At 39.3% G+C, this 17,893-nt stretch overlaps 1 protein-coding gene and 1 pseudogene across 1 annotated transcript in view; both read left to right on the forward strand.

Annotated features, from left to right (window-relative positions):
• The window catches only part of Psen1 (presenilin 1), a 69,083-nt gene that overhangs the window by 24,240 nt on the left and 26,950 nt on the right, over window positions 1-17,893 (forward strand). The window contains exons 4-5 of the mRNA XM_004837249.4: window positions 8,218-8,468; window positions 11,221-11,362. Coding sequence (XP_004837306.1) covers window positions 8,218-8,468; window positions 11,221-11,362 — 393 coding nt within the window. The remainder of the gene's footprint in view (window positions 1-8,217; window positions 8,469-11,220; window positions 11,363-17,893) is intronic.
• Window positions 9,475-9,629, forward strand: LOC147822755 (U2 spliceosomal RNA; annotated as a pseudogene).

Raw genomic sequence — 17,893 nt, forward strand, 5'->3', positions numbered from 1 at the left:
TTATTCTTGTTAATGGTTCCATCATTTTATACTTCCACCAACAATGCATGAAGGTTGTAGTTTCTTCACATTATCATGATTGCTTGTTGTTTTCTGGTTTGGTTTGGTTTTGTAGTACTGGGGATGTAACCTATGGCCTTGTGCCTGTGAGGAAAGCAATCTACCACTGAGCTACACCCCCAGCTCCAATTTTTTTTTTTTTTTATTGTTGTTACTCTTTTTTGTGTTTTATTTTTGCTTTCCACTGGGGATTGAACTCAGGACCTTTACACTGAGCTATACCTGCAGCCCTTGTTTTGAGATAGAGTCATGCTAAGTCATTTAAATTCCCAGGTTAGGCTCAAGCTTGTGATTCTCCTGCCCCAGCCTCCCAGAGTGCTGGGACTACAGGCATCCACCACCACGCCAGGCTACTTTCTGTTTTGTTTTGTTGGGGATGAAGGATTTGATAATGATAATCATAATGGTTGTGTGTTCAGATTTCATGTAGATACATGTAATTTGCAGATAGTTTCTCATATTGTGTAAGTTACCTTTTCACTCTGTGATTCTGTTTTTAAGTTTGATGTCTCATTTGTCTGCTTTTGCTTTTATTCCTTAATTTTTCTTGGCCAGTATTTTGTAACTTTCAGTGCACAGGATATTTTGGAGTTTACTGATGGTACCCTCAGGTTCAGTAATTCCCTGATATGAGTCACAGGACTAAAAAAACTGTTATGCGCACTGTTACAGTTTATTATAGTAAAAGAGCCACGTGCATGCCTGTAATCCCAGAACTCGGGAGGCCGAGGCAGGAGGATTGCTGTGAGTTCAAGGCCAGTCTGGGCTACATAATGAGTTCAGGGCCAGCCTGAACTACGTACCAATACCCTGTCACCAAAAACAAAACAAAAAGAATATAGATTAACAGTATCAACAGAAGAAGGCACAAAAGGCAGGATCTAGGGGACACCAGGGACAAGCTTCTGTTTGTCCCCTCCATTTGTGCAGACAATGCTTAATTCTCCTGGCAAACGTGTGCAACAGCACAGTTAAGAATATTGCCAACCAGGGAAGTGCCCAGGCTGGCCCTAGCTCTGTAGCCCCTTCAGAGGCCACACTGATAGTATGTGAGCCAAGGTCCCCACCATAGACCATATTTAGCATATAGCAGCTTTGACAGGTCCCAAGGCTTCTTGTAAACAAAGATGTCTTAACAGACAGGATGTTCCCAGGGCTTAGAGGTTATCTTCTAGGAGCTAGGCAGGGCCCTAGTCGTCATTGTCGTCTTCTTTCTTCTTCTTCTTTCTTCTTCTTGGTACTGGGGATCAAACTCAGGACCTTGTCGTTGTGAGGCAGGCACGTTGCCACTGAGCTAAATCCCTGGCCCTTCTTTTTTTTGTTTTGTTTTGTTTTGTTTTTGGGGATATTGGAGATCGAACTCCAGACCTTGCACTTGCGAGGCAGGTGCCGGAACCACTGAGCTAAATCCCCGGCCCTTCTTTTTTTGTTTATACAGTGTTTTGACAGCCCTTCTGTATTGAATTAATGCCTTTAATTCCACAGCAGGGTTTTCATATCTCTTCCTCCTTCAGGGCACTTTCTCAGAGGGGTATTCTCTTGTTTCTATCCACAATCACTCCCATCCCATGGTTCCCTTCCTATTTGTCCACAGTGCTCTCCCCTGTCTCTGATTATGTGTCTGGCTTCCCCTGCTTCAGAGCAGCTCATGAGACCAGGGGCCTTATCTACATTGTTCACTGCTGTACACCCAGCACTGGACACACAGCTGGCATTCACTCTTGATTTAAATTAATGAACATAACACTTAGTACTCAGGAACTAAAATAAATTTACCATAAGCTGAATAGAAAAATGGCAGAAGATATGGTAGTTTATTTAAAAAAAAAATAGTGCTCAAGCTCCTGCTACTAAGAGAAATAAAAATTAAATTTATTCAGATATTCCATATATCACCTATCAGATTGGTAGAATTCCAGGCATCTGCTAACATAATGTTTTGGCAAGCTCAGGGAGAAATAGGCAGTCTCCTATGTTCTGAATCTAAACTCCCGTACTCCATAAGGAGGCAGTTGTGCAGTATAGTTCAGAATTTGAAATGCAAATATACTTTAACCCAGCAATTATACTTCAGAGAACTTATACTACCAATATACCCATGTGTGCTAAATCATTTACAGGGGCATTCATTGTAGCAGTGTTTTATAAGGCAAAAAATTGGCAGCAAATTAAATATCCATCATTAGAGAATTGACCAAATAAATTATGCTACACTCATGTACTGGCTATGTATATGAAAAAGAAGAATGAAGAACTAGGCACTGTAGTACACTCTGGTAATCACTGCTACTTGGGAGGCTGATGCAGGAGGATCACAAGTTCAGAGCCAGCCTGGGCAACATACTATAGCAAGACCCTAGTCCAAGAAAAAGGAATGAGAATGTCTCTATGTACTGATAGATAGATATATATCTCTATGTATCTATATATAGATATATATATAGATTTTTTTTTTTTTTTTTGGTGGTACTGGGAATTGAACTCAGGATCTTGTGCTTGCCAGGCAGGCACGGTACCACTGAGGCACATCCCCGGCCCTATTTTTTATTTTATTTCTTTTTGGTACTGGGGATAGAACTCGGGACCTTGCGCAGCAGGTGGCGGAACCACTGAGCTAAATCCCCAGCCCTCCCCAGCTCTCCCCAGCTCTCCCCAGGCCTATTTTTTAAACCCTCTAAATTACATAGTTAAAAAAGCAAAGAGTGGCATAGTGCATTTACTAGCATTTGTGTGCATTTATTAGCCCATGTTTATATTTCCCTGCGTATTTGTAACAAAACTTTGAAAGGAATCTCAGGAGTAGGTGGGGGTGAGGGGTGGGGAAGAGATAGTTAAGAGGGAGACTTTGCTATATACCTGTTTATACTTTTGTACTTTAAAACCATGTGTTTTACCTTTTAAATAAATTGTACCTTTAAAAAAATTAAAACATAGTTTAAAAAATACAAAGTCCAGTACTACAGAGCATAAAGGGAAGAAGAGTGGGGAAGGGGAAGGAGGAGCTGAGTGTGTTCCTCACTGAGGTAGACATTTGTCTAGTAGACCATTTGCAGCCTGGGGTCAGGGCAGGGTGCAGTTGGCTCCTGTTCTTCATAAACCAGAACATCTAGTCCCGTGAGTGAGCCTGGGATGGCCTCTCACAGCAGACTTCCTAGTTCCCCTGTTAATGTAGCCTGACAAGAAGGCTGTGGTCCCAGGAAGAGCACAGGTTTTATTTGTTTGGTTTGGTTTGATTTTTTTTGTTTTGGTTTTTGAGACAAGATCTTGTATGCAGTTCAGGCTGGCCTTGAACTCACTATGTCGCCCAGGCTGGCCTTGAACTTACAGTGATTTCTTGTCTCCTCCTCCCCAGTGCTGGGGTTACAGGCATGTGCCACCACACCTGGCAGGAAGAGCACCGGTTTTGAAGCAGTAGAGGGACATTTGATTCTACTCTTTTCTCCTTGGGAGATGGGACAAGTTGCTTTTGTGAATAAATGGGATAATGTAGTAATGCTTTGTAAATTATCAACTTTATGTAAAGATAACCATTACACCTTGTATTTTAGTTTATAGTGAACCTTAATCAACTCATAAAGCTGGTTAGAATTGTACTGCTGAACTTGGATCACAGATGTCCCAATTTTAGCTGATGGCTTCCCTGGGAAACAGAAGTCTGAATTTTCTCAACTCTCTTGTTCCTCAGCTGTTTGTTACAGTGTGTCCTTGTCCTTTAGACTTCACCTTCCTCATAACCGTTGCCATCTGGGTCCCTGGGCTTTGGCCACTCTTATTACTTGAGTTCAGCATCAGTTACCTTTCTTGGCCACATACATTTTCAATTATGTTTGGAATTGTTTCCTTGCCATTCCTCATAGGGTTTGGGTTTTCATAAACATTTTCTCTTGAAAGTCTTAAGAATTACTTCCTGATGGCCAGATTAAAGAAGAGGACACTGATGCCTTTTTAAGGCCAACTGTCTTTTGATTTGTTTCCCTCATTCTATCCTCTACTCAGTTCCATTAGTTACCGTGTCCCTCTAGTATATGCAGTCTCTTCTGGTCTTACCCCTGTACTTTGACCTGATAAGTATGCTCAAGACTCTGAGGGCTGTAAAACAACTTCTTTGATTGCTTCTCAGCCTTTTGATTAAGATCGAGTGTAAAATAATTTTTTCTTTTTTGGTACCAGGGATCGAACTCAGGACCTTGCACTTGTGAGGCAGGCGCAGTGCCACAAGCTAAATCCCCAGCCCGAGTATAAAATAACTTTTTCAAGTTTGAGTTCCTTTCTTTTTTTTTTTTTTTGGAACCAGGGATCGAACTCGGGACCTTGTGCTTGTGAGGCAGGCACCAGAACCACTGAGCTAAATCTCCGGCCCCAAGTTCCTTTCTTTTGAAACTATTTTGTGCGTTTGTGTGTGTGTGTGTGTGTGTGTGTGTGTGTGTGTGTGTGTGTGTGTTTGTGTGGTGGTGTCAAGGAATGATTTCCTTTACTTCTTCAATTTCCATTCTTTTCCCACTCCATGAGAATTTATGATCTGTCTTCCCTCTGCACTTTTACTTTTATAAAAACCTTGTTGAACTTCCCCTTGCTAATGAGTGGTTGGCAGCCCTCATCCCACCTGTTGGTAACATCCCTTGAAATTGTGCTCCTGTTTTACTTCTGTGTTACCCAGATTCCTGGGTGCTTGTCCCTCTCCTCTATTCTCCTAATTTCTTTTGCTGCTTTTTCTCCCATTACATACTACTGAAGCTCAGGGTTTATCCACACATCTCTCCTTGGTCATATTCTCACTGTGTATTTTTCCTTCTGTGATAATGGAAAGTAAAACCGAGGCAACAACATGAGTTTGCAGGCAAAAGGTTTAATTGGAAGATGAGAGAAAATGAAAAAGAACTTCAGTTTGAGGAGGAGTGCTGAAGGGGGCACACCCCTGACAGAAGATCAGACTGGTCCCTAACAAGGGGAAGGAATCAGCTTTTATGAGGTTCCAGGTGTCCTCAGTCTTGAAAGGGGATGACATAGTTTAGGTAAATTTAGGACTAATAAACTTTGTATCAGCAATTTTTAGACAATCTCTAAATGATTAATATCCCTATATGCAGAGCTAAGTAGAGGTCTGACCCAAAGTTTAAAGTAATAAAAGGGACAGATGCAAAATGAAGGCAGAGATGCCAAGCTTTGTCCTGTTTTTAGTTATCCATGGGGCATCTGTAAGCCTAAATGAACAGTTACTGTTTTTTTAGCAGCTTTTAAGTCCCTGATTGTCTCTAAAGAAAACACAGATCGTGGTTTTTTTGTTGTTATTTTTTTGAGACAGGCTCTTGCTATGTAGTTCATGCTGGCCTCGAACTCATTATGAAGCCCAGGCTGGCTTCAAATTTGTGGCAGTCCTCCTGCCTCAGCCCCCCAAGTGCTGGGATTACAGGCATGTGCCATCACACCCAGCTCATATAAATAAATATATATATTAATATATATGTTTTTTGGTACTGAGGATTGAATTTTGGGACCTAGTGCTTTCGAGGAAGGTGGCGGAACCACTGAGCTAAGTCCCCGGCCCTCAAATCATAGTTTTTGTTTGTTTGTTTTGTTTTCGTTTTTGGTACTGAGGATCGAACTCGGGACCTTGCGCTTGCGAGGCAGGCGGCGGAATCACTGAGCTAAATCCCTGGCCCTCAAATCATATTTTTAATGAGTAACAATTTAACGGCCCAGAGTTAGTTTGTTCTTTGTCCTTCTGTGATGATCTGCAACAGTTTAATTTTTTTTTTTTGGCACTGTGGATTGAACTTGGGACCTTGCACTTTCCAGGCAGGCAGTGGAACCACTGAGCTAAATCCCTGGCCCAGTTTAATTTTTTTATCATAGACTTCTGTGGTAAAGTCATCCTGGCTTGAATGCTGCCCCTGGTTTTTGAGATCCATAAGATTGCTGGGAGGAGTAAAGACTAGGGAAGAATACATGCCGTCCTTTCAGTGGTAACCTGTCCTGAGTGAAGTTAGACCCAAGAGTACACCTGCCCTTTGCCCCATGATGGTCTGTGTCTCACTTTCACAGCTGTTTATATTAGTGACTAAGAAGTTCATACTCTCTTGTTGCCTGTCCCTGTTCTGAGATTTTTGTCCTTTTTTGTAACTTTTTTGTAGAGACTAATGATTTTCTCCAACTTTGTTTTTGAACCTGACATTCCTATTGCTAACTGCCTTTGGGTTGTCCTCAGTGCAGGTATTTCAGATTCACCTATATCTCTAACAAAAATATTTCTCTCTCTCCAGCTTGCTTATCTTCTTATCATTGCAGTCACCTGGTCCCTTATAGCTAGAAACTCAGAGTTTCCTTGATTCCTTCCTGACCATCGCATGTACTTTCTAACCAAGCCCTGTCAATTGAACTTCTGAAATTATTTTCTTTGTACATCTCTTTTCATTGACACTCAGATTTCTTAAAAAAGACATATAATCTGATTATGTGACTTTCTCTAAACATAACAGTCTTTATGACTTTCTGTTGCTTAAAGTATAAAGACTAAAGTCCTTGGCATGGCAAACAAAGCTTTTACAACCTATTCCTAAAATGAACTTATGAACTTTTAAAGGGCAGAGTATAGATCTTAAAAAGGTCAGTTATTGCCACAGCAGAATATCTGGAATGTCAGAGAATTTTGATGATTACTTGTGGGATATGAAAATGAAATGAAAGAGAAACCTCAGCCCAAACTGAACCTGAAGAGGCCCCCAGCAGATGAGGCAATCATTAAGAATTTGGAGGGGGGATGATTAAAGTATGTCATGGGCATGTACACATATACCAGAACGAAACCCATTCATCTGTATAACTAATATGCTCTAATAAAAAATGGAGAGAGGAGAAAGAAGTAAAGACAAAAACTTGTGAGCCAGCTGTGGTAGTGCGTGCCTGTAATCCTAGCATTCTGGGAGACTGAGGCAGGAAGAGGCCAAATTTGAGCCCAGCCTGGATAATTTAGCAACTGAGTGCGCCCCTTTTTCAAAAGAAGAAAGGGCTGGGGTGTGGCACAGTGTGCAGGCCTGGGTGCAATCCTCAGTGGGACAGGGGTGGGGGGCACCCCTGGAGGCTGGCCTGGTTTCAGAGCCTCTTGTGTGCTCTGTGGCTGTTTCCTCGCCTGTGAAGTGGTGGTGGTGGTGTTGGTTGTGGAGCTTTGAGAATTGAAAGCAATGCACACATCATAGTCCCTAGAGCATTGCAATAATTTTAAGCTATTATTATATGTGGAATGTATCTTTAATGAATAATACCATAGTAATACTCTACAGTAATAGTTCTATACCATAGTTTAAAAATGAGGTACAGGAGTAGCTTGTTCTTAAATGATCTTCCTGTACTATCTCACCAAACTAATTTCATCTTACCAGCAACAGTGGCTGTCGGTCTACATTCATTTCCTGTTTGCTTGTCTGTGAGAAGGGGCATGCCTATTAATTTCTCTCATCTATTATTTTTATTACTGTTTGTTGTTTTTGATCTTGTTATTCATTCTACCCTTTAGATAATCTGAGTTTTAAGATATGATAGTGTGGCCACGTAGCCAGGTGTGGCTGGGGGGGGGGCACATGGGTCATCAGCATTGTTTACAGCATAGTTGCTCCCTAGAATTTTGTCAGTTGACTTTTTAACAGATAATTGTAGCTTTATATACAGTTGTAAGAAATATGCAGAGAGAGATCCCTTGAACATCACTACACAGGTTTTAAAGTCTTAATAATAATGAAGATTACATTTGTTCCTTGCATAGCTGGTGTAAAACTGCAGGTAGCACTTAATGAATTTGAAAAGGTGAGATTACTCTGCTTTGCAGCTGCAGCAAATAAAGGTTTGATGTAGGTGTCCATATTGAAGCCAGACCTCCACATATGAGTACAGTTATCTTAGGTTGAAAATGAAAGGAAGGAATGAGATGAGCCAGGACCAGGTAAGAGCTTGAACCTGATGCCTCGGGGGACAACTGTAAATAATCCTGACTTCTGAACTTCGTACTGCCTGCAGGTTGGCTCTTTCTTGCCATGTCTTTAGAACTTAAGTATTTACTGGTCTTTTATTAGTCCCAGGTCTAATTGTTATATATTCTGTTTTTGATGTAGAATATTTTGATTCTAGGAGTCTGATTTACTGACAAAGTTTTCCTCATGCTTTTAGAATGATAGTCGGGAACGGCAGGATTGCAGTGAAAGGCGGAGACCTGGCAACCCTGAACCAGTATCTAATGGCCGGCCCCAAGGGAACTCACGGCAGGTGGTGGAACAAGATGAAGAAGAAGATGAGGAGCTGACATTGAAATATGGCGCCAAACATGTCATCATGCTCTTTGTTCCCGTGACTCTGTGCATGGTGGTGGTTGTGGCTACCATCAAATCAGTCAGCTTTTATACCCGGAAAGATGGGCAGCTGTACGTATGAATGTTTTGTTCTGTTCTCAAGGCCAATGAGGCTTTTCTTCACAGGATTTCATTGCCACTTCGTAGGCCTCTGTACTGAAGGTACATGAGGGAGTCGATCTTCTCTAACAGCAGAAGCAGTTGAATGAGGGGGTTATCACTTGCTTAAGTGACGAAAAAAGCACTGCAGAATGGTTTCTTGGATGGTGTCATTAGATAGGACAGAATTTATTTGGAATTGAGTGAGCTAAGAATAATTTTTCCCTCCTCAGGGCCATTGGGGCCATTGTTCTTTTTCTTTTTTTTTTTTTTACTTTTCCAAGAAGGCTATGTTATTAACAAAATCAAAGACACAATAACAATTCTCATAGAATGGACCCCATCCCATTGTGTTTCTCTGTGAAATTCAGATTTCTAGAAAGAGATTTTGATTATCACAGTCTTGATCATGTACCCACACTTAATATCACTATGACTGACACACATGTAGTGTGTCTAGAATCACTTAGTAGTTGAGATGATCCTCAAATGATGAGATCATCCATGACCAAAAAAATAAATTTCCCACTCTAAATGTCCAGATGTCAGTTAATCCTACACAAGTAAGAATTGCCTCCATCTTATTGAGGATAAAACTGAAGGTTAAGAAATTAATAATATTCCCAACTAGAATGCAACCTTCATGTCTAATGATTTCTCTTGACTCAGCCCTGAGGCTCTTTTTTTTTTAAGTTGTTAAATTTTCATTAGTTTTTCTTTTCTTATTTTTTTTTATTAATACATGTTTTCAGTACATAATGATCACATTCGTCATGGGGGATTTGTACATGTACATAACACATTTTAATTCTTTTAGAGCCATTGTTCTTATGCCTAGAATGTCCTTTCCTTTTCTAACTTTGGTAAATTCCTATTATCTTTCTCATCTTGGCTTAAACGTTAAATCTTCAAAGATAACTTCCCAGCCTAATAGAATCAGATTCTTCTTGATATTCTTTGTCATAACAACCTGTTCTTTATCGCTTCTTGGCCTTTTGGCTAAGATTAAGTGTAGTATGTGTTCTTACCAGTTTAATAACAACCTGTTTTTTGGGTTTTTTTTGCGGAACCGGGGATTGAACTCAGGACCTTGGGCTTGCCAGGTAGGCGCTGGCGCCACTGAGCTAAACCTCCGGCTCAACAACCTGTTTTTTTTTTTCACTTGTCACAGTTTGCGAGTATATTTATTTACATTACTGAATGTGTGATTTCCTCCTTTACTGTAAGGCCTGAGAGGGTATTTTGTCTCCAAGGGTGAGGTACAGAATGAATAGAAAAAAAAAGTTATTGAAAGGATAAATAATTAAGAAGCCTGAACTCTCTAAACTTGAGCACTGTTGTGTGGATTCATGGTGCTCTTGGTGTTAGTCTTTGGTCTCCAAGAAAAATGCTCTTAATTCAGATGTTCATCTAGTTCTGTCTCTAGAACTAGAGTTTTAAGTGAGATTTAGGTGAAGTTTGGGAAGTGTCCGAAAAACTCCATGATGTTCTGAAAGCCAAGCCATGGCTAAGACATGAGTGAAAAGCACGGGTTAGAGACAGTAACTACTTGTATAAATTAACATGAGGTTTGGCTACATATTATAGGACAAGGGTTGGCAAGCTACGGCCCAGAAGCCTTATCTACCCACCTCCTGTTGTGAAGAAAGTCACTGGACTTGGTGAAGAAAGTCACCATGTCCATTCGTTTATATTTTGTCAGTGGCTGCTTTTACCCTATAGAGGCAGACCCTGTAACCCACAAAACTTAAAATATTTATCATCTGGCCCTTTATAGAAAGTCTCCTGGCCCTGTTACAGAAAACCAGAAAAACTAGTTTCAGTGAAGACACCTGGTTTCTCTCTTTCCCACTGAGCAGTAAGGAGGTAGCCAGTCCATGCCTGTGGATCAGCTTTATGGTCATTGAGGACTCAGGCTCCTCTTTCTTCTTGACTTCTGTCCTCTAAGTTGCTTCAAGCTCCTCACTGGACCCTGCCTTCATCCAGACAGCAGGGAAGAAAAGGACATAGGCCGTCTCTAGTAGAATGCACTCCTTTCTGGCCAGTTCCTTACACAGCATGTCTGCTTATAGTTCATCGGCATTACTTAGTCTCATGGCCACACTTAACTACATGGGAGACAGAAGTTGTTTTTTTTTTTTCTGGTACTAGGGATCAAATTCAGGACCTTGCACTTGCCATGAAGGCTCAGCGCCACTGAGCTACATCCCTGGCCCAAGAGGCAGAAGCCTTTTGGCTAAGGCTGTCAGCATGTAGAATAAAAGTATTTTAATGTGAGTGAGAAACTAAGGGAGAGTTGCAATCACTTTACAGATGAAAGACAATAATTTTGAACCATATCATCTTCCTCTGACAAGCACTAGTAAGCCTACATAGTTTATGCAGCAAAATCTTGTTAATCTAGCAGATTACTAATACATGCACTATGAGGAAAACTTTTGGTAAGGTAATTATTTCAGCTTAAAGAATCCACTAGATGGAGCCAGTGCCTGGCTCACACATAAGTTCATCTGTATATTTTAGATTCTTCATTTTTATTTTGAAGCATTTTAGAGTGTACCTGTTTTTCTTAGTTTAAAAAAATTCTTAGCTAGACTGATGAAATGGAAAAAAGTAGCTTGTGTAAATTTAATAAAATCAAACAAAATTATGGTGTTGAAAGGAGCATGTTGTTTGGAGTATCCATTAATACTTACCTAGGGCTTTGTGTTTTGTTTCATTATAGAATCTATACCCCATTCACAGAAGACACAGAGACTGTGGGCCAGAGAGCCCTACACTCAGTTCTGAATGCTGCCATCATGATCAGTGTCATTGTGGTCATGACCATCCTCCTGGTGGTTCTGTATAAATACAGGTGCTATAAGGTAAGCCTGAGACACAGCCATGCTTTCTGCCTGTTCTGTTTGAGTTTTCCTGTCATGTACCTTGCTTGGGCTAGTAAAGAAAAAAGGTCTTATATTTTAGACCTAGTTAATTTTTTTGTTATCTTCCCAATTGTGGAGTATTTTAAAAATATAAAAAGGCATAAATGGAGAACAAATATTTTCATATTTACTTAAGATTTCCTGAAGGAATAATCTACCCTAAGACTTTTGTATATGCCCTCATTCACAAATAATACCATAGGATATTATAATTTTCCCCATAAAATATTTTTAAATTCAGATTCTCATATTTGAGGGAAGAACAATAGAGCCCACCTTCAGATGCTGGTGTTAAAATGCATTGGTGACTGACTGGCCATATCCTGCTTCTAAGCTGTCCGCATCCATGTGCACATGTCTCTCCTGTGGTAGCGCTGCTTGTTTCCTTAGGAAGTGGGGCAGGGAGGTCATGCGGAAAAGACACTGGCCCAAACCTCCACCCTCTCCTCTCCTAGTTGTCTCTCGCTAAGTGACTCACTCCTGAATTCTAGCCTGGCACATGTTTTAGATTCAGGCTCTAAAAAGTTATAAGTTATTACAAGTCATTGACCTTTATAGTCATTCTCAAGTATCAGGAATTATGTTAACTTTCCCAGTATTAGAGTATACTCTATTTCCTTCTACTATTTTTTCTAGTATATATATATATATATATATATATATATATATATATATATATATATATTTTTTTTTTTTTTTTTTTTTTTTTTTTTTTTTTTTTCTGGCACTAGGGATTCAAACTTAGGGCCTTGTGCTTGCCAGGGAGGCGCAATGCCACTGAGCTAAATCCCTGGCCCTCTAGTATATTTTTAAAACATAATTAAAATATATAATCAGTATGTGCCCTTCCTTAGCTTTTACTTTGACATAAGCATTTTTTTCTGTTTCAGATTCTTAGAAAATATTTCTATAGCTACATAATTTTGGACTCAATGAGTATATTGTAATTATGTCTTCTGATTTCTCTGATATTGGACATTTTGTTTCCGCTTATTCACTATTATAAAAACAATGATGTCTTTATGCTTAGAACTTTTTTTTGTTTTTTTCACTTTTATTTTTTGGTACCAGGAATTGAACCTAGGGCCTCACGCTTGCTGGGCAGGTGCTGCGCCACTGAGCTACATCCCTGGCCCTATGCATAGAACTTTTTCAGTAATTTCCTTAGGGCAAAATCCTAGATGTGGAATTTCTGGAGCAAATTGAATCTGCATTTTTAACTCAGAATGCAAACTTCATTTTCAAAAGGGATATATCAATTTGTGCTTAACGCCAGTAATGAATGAGAGTATCTATCTTACCCCACCTTCACAACATTGAGGGTTTTTTTGTTGTTTTGTTTTGGTTTTGGTTTTTTCGAGACAGGTTCTGGCTATGTAGTTCAGGCTGGCCTTGAACTCACTATGTAGCCTAGGCTGACCTTGAACTCTTAGTGATCCTCCTGCTTCAGCCTCCCAAAGTGCTGGGATTACAGGCATGCACCATTATGCCTGGCGAGTTTTTTTAAGTGGTGATAATTTTTATAGGCAGAGAAAATGTCTTAACTTTCATGTAGTTGATTACTAGTTAAGATGGAATATTTTCTTAATTCTCACAAACTCTAAAATGATCCAGAGCTTAACCTAGCTTGTTGAACCTGTTGAGCCTGTGAGTGAGTAGAATAGTTACCATAAGGGATGACCATTTGTGGGCTGCCATTATTATATGGAGAGAAGATGAAAGTTATGTGTGATAACAGGTTCTCAGCACTCAATCCAAAGAGCAAATGACTTAAACCCTTACTCTGCTTTGAATGTGCTTTTTCTCAGTTTTCTTTCTCCATATCACCAGCTGTATATTTTATCAATATCTGCAAGTGTTTACCTGATGGTTCTATTTTTCTGCTTCATTAAACTCACTTTTTGACTTTTATCTGAATGATATACTATTTTGTTCATTTTCAGATTTTATTAAGGGGTGAATTTCTACTTTTTCTTGTAATCTAGAATTCGCTCCAAGTTCTCTGGTTTTCTTTTGTAAAATACCTGTGTAATTAGATAGGTGGAACACTAAACTTAAGATTACCTAAATTCTTTTTCCAAAGAATCTTAGAAATTATTTAATTTTTATGTATTTGCTTATTTTCACATGTGAAAGAGAAAACACCAGACTCTAAACTACCTCTCCTTTTCTCTGCTCTTAAATGTGAATGAGCTATCCCCACCTCAAGCAGTAATGTTTAGAGGACAGTGTATTAAGCCATACAAACCATTTTTGCCTTGTTTCATTTAATCTTCATAGCTCTGTGAAGTAGCCCTCCTATTATCCCTGTTTTACAGATGGGAGCTGAGGTAGCAGTCACACGGTTATATGGGTTAGAAGCTAATGGGTCATCGCTTCTCGGCCTTTTGGCTAAGATCAAGTGTAGAAGCTAATGGGTCAGTATGGGGATCTAAGCGAAGTTTGGCCTGGATCAGCACTCAGCCATTACATAAGACTCCTCTCAGATCCAGTTCTTAATGCTCTCAAACATTCTCTCTTCTCTTGGCTCCATGGAAACTGCTTATATTGCCAGTATTTCCCTTGATCATATCTGTTGACCTTTTTAAATTTAATTTCTCTGAACCTTTTTTTATTTTTTCCCAGTACCAGGGATCAAACCCAGGACCTTTGTGCTTGCCTGGCAGGCTCAATGCCACTGAGCTAAATCCCCAGCTCTGTGGACCTTATTGCCACTGGCTTATTGATCACTCTGTTCTTCTTGACATTGTTTCTTTCTTTTGCTTTTGGTCTTTCCTGAGTCTGGACACTGGACTTTTTGTCTCTCTCATTGCTTCTTGGAAAAGTGCATATAACTTCATGGTTCAGTCTGCATCCTCAAATACAACTTTTAGCCTAGAAGTCTCTGCTTATTAGGCCCATGGTTAGTTGATTTTTTTCCTTTGTATATCAGTGCCACTCAGATATCTGCTAGTACAGAAATTGAACTGATTATCTTTTATGCCATCCCCTTATCATCAGTAGGTCTGCTTTGCCAGGGCCTTCTAGCTCTTAATTTTGTAATCATCGCCATCTGTTATATCCATTATTATTATCCATAACTAATGAGTTACATTTATTAATTCTTCATGTCTAGCATTTCTGATTCCTGCCCTTTTGTACATGATTCCCCTGCCTTGATTTCTTAGCTGACCTTCTAAACCAGTGGTGGTGAACCTGTGGCAGATATTCTGCAGTGGGCTGTTTGTATCATTGAAAGCTCTAAAAGGTTCACCATCATTGTTCTAAACTTCGCCTTCTCCTTTTCAAATATCACACAAGCAAAAATAGTATGGCTAGGGATGTAGCTCAGAACTAGAATGCTTGCCCAGCATGTGTAAAGTCCTTGGCTCAGTCCCCAGCACTGCAAAAATAGTAATAATAATAATAGAAGGAAGAGGAGGAGGACATGTTCACTGTTAAAAAAATTCAGACAAGGTATAACTGTACATATCGGAATTATCTTCATTACTACCATTCCTCAGATCTACTGCTGTTAACAGTTTGATGTGCATCTTTTTGCTTTTTACCTGAATACTAATAAATATGTACTTCTTTCAAGAACAGAAATTGAGGCATATTAAATCTACTGTTTTATAATAATAATTCTCCCCTCCCTCCCATCTCCTTTCTTTTCTAACTTAATAGTATGCTTTGGAATTTTTTTCATCTCAGGTGATTTTCTTCAAATATTACTAAGTGTATATTTTTTATTTCTAGAATTTCTATTTGGTAGATATTTTTTGTTTTATTTTTGCAGTGCTGGGGATATTTGATTGTTTTAATTTTTTTTTTTTTTTTTTTTGGTACTGGCGATCGAGCTCGGGACCTTGTGCTTGTGAGGCAGGCGCTGGAACCACTGAGCTAAATCCCCAGCCCAAGGGAAGAATGTAACTCTATTGACTATTACTCATAGTGACTTATTTCCTCTAGTATTTTATGATCATTTCGAGTTTATATTTATTAAGGTACAGTTTTGGAAATTCTGTGAGATCCATATTTTGCATGGATACTAAAATCTAAAATTCAGAATTATTGAAGATGGGCATATACCTTTAAGCTGCCTAATGACTTTGTACCATCTAACCCACCTGATTTCTGCTTCCCTATTTTTTTGGGAAGAGGGGATTCTAAAAATGTCTCTCCTTCTTTGGAGCTCAAACTGTGTAATTCAAAATATATTTAAAACATTTAGTATTAATTATATTTTATAGAAAGTTTTCAGAATCTGACTTTCCATATTGCTAGAATAGAAGTCTCTTTTAGTTACTTCAGTGGTTTCCAGCTTATCAATTAAATTAAAATCTATAATTCTGGACTAAAGCACACACAGACATGGTTACTGCATCCTCTTCACACTCCAGTGTACCACCCTGTGACTTGTCTAGAGCGTCCTCTCACCTTTCCTGCTCTACAGTTGCTCCACATTTCTCCAGCCTGAGTGCTGTCTTCTTAGCCCTGAGCAGATTTCCTGTGTCAGCTCTGTTGACCTCATGTCTTTCTAGCAATTAGGGTACAGATGAAATTGGTTGTTTTTGTTTATGTGTTGACAGTGCCTTTTCTTTTTAAGTTCTTTTTACTTTTCTATGAAGGGATTCTGTGTGTTATACACATTTTCTTTGTAACTCCCTACTGAGTCTATATGAAGTCCTTGTGCACACTGAATCAACATGCTCAAGTGAGTCTATGCCCCATAGGATGGGTGGATGGAATGGAAGGTGTGTGAGGGATGGAATCATGTAGGCCCATTGTTCAGGGATTGAATTTTGTACTTATATCTATGCCTCTAGTTTTCTGGTTACCTGTGTCTTTTGCTTCATAGAGAATTAATGATTAAAATGAATATGCAGGCAGTGCTAGGAAAGACATGTCCCACAGAGGACTCATTGGCTACAACTTCTAGTACTGTCTTAAATGATGAGAATAGACATACATGTATTGCTACTTGTCTTGGGGGAAAGTATTTAATCTTTCATCATTAAATATGTTGGGTATTCCTAGGGACTTAGTATTAATAGGTGATAAATTTCATCAAGTGCTTTTTTTTTTTGTATCAGTTGACATGATTATGTGTGTGTGGGGGTTCTCTCTAGACTGTAAATAAACTGATTTTTTTTTTTTATTGTAGTGGTGGTACTGAGGATTGAACCCAGGGCCTTTGCATTTAGCCAGCCCTTTTTATTTTTTATTTTGAGACAGAGTCTCACTAAGTTGCCCGGGCTAGACTCAAACTTGGATCCCAGAGTCCCTCTGTGCATGAGCCTTACATTCTCAGGATAAATCCCATTTGACACGGTTCATTCTTTTTATACTTTGCTGGATTCAATTTGCAAACATTTTGTTGAGGATTTTGCATCTGTATTCAAGATACAGATGTAGTTTTCTCATGCTATCTTTGAATAGTTCTGTTATCAGAGTGTCTTAGTTGCTTTCCTCATCATTGGGACAAAATACTATACCTAACACCACACCTTAAAAGGAGAGGTTTATTTTGGCTCATGTTTTTAATCCATAATTGACTGGCTCCAAGGTAGGAAGGCATGGTAGAAGGGTTGGGGCAGAGGATGGCTACTCACTTGTTAGCAGCCAGGAAGCAAAGCTGGAAGGGAGGATCTGCATAGCGAAATGCACTCTTCCAGGTCGTGTCCCCAGTGACCCTATTCCTACTAGACTCTGCCTCCTAACAGCAAGTGAGCTGCAGAAACCCCATAATCCAGTCACCTTCCAAAGGTCTGTGTATGAGTGTATGAGGATCTTGGAAAACTTTTTTCCCAGTACTGGGGATTGAACTCAGGGCCTTGTGCTTGCCAGCCAGGTGCAGTGCCACTAGCTACATCCCCAGCCCGGATTGGAGAACATTTTTTATGTAAACCTTAATACAGGATAATAGTGGTTTCATAACCAAGATACAGCATGTAAAGGTACAAGTTCCCGATGATAAATGTAAATGTATTGTATACCCAAAATGTACCAATAAAAGAATTTAAGAGAAAAAAAAAGTTGTGTACAAACAAATAACACTATAAAAAAATAGTGGTTTCATAGACTAGGTTGACGAGTGTGTGTTTCCTTCTAATTCTGTTTTCTGGGAGAGACTATTGCCATTTCTTTAAATGTTTGGTAAACTTTGTAAGTGCCTAGAATTTTCGTTTTTGGAATATTGCAAGCTATAAGTCCAGTTTCTTTAGTTACAGGATTTTTCAGCATATCTATTTTAAATCTTCATGGTCTACTTAGAATCAATATGTTACAAGTTCAATTGAAATGTAAAAATCCTACCATTCTATACATCTCTTTACCCTCCTCTCCTTACATAACCATTGACTTATATATTAAATCTACATATGTTAAAAAGTCATCAGAAAGCCGGGGATTTAGCTCAGTGGTTCCGCCACCTGCCTCGAAAGCGCAAAGTCCCAAGTTCGATCCCTGGCACCAAAAAAAAGTAAAAAG

This window comes from Heterocephalus glaber, unplaced genomic scaffold (genome assembly GCF_053883595.1).
Source record: "Heterocephalus glaber isolate CG9 unplaced genomic scaffold, H.glaber_assembly_v1.0 deba00001608, whole genome shotgun sequence".
In the NCBI taxonomy this organism is placed as follows: domain Eukaryota; kingdom Metazoa; phylum Chordata; class Mammalia; order Rodentia; family Bathyergidae; genus Heterocephalus; species Heterocephalus glaber.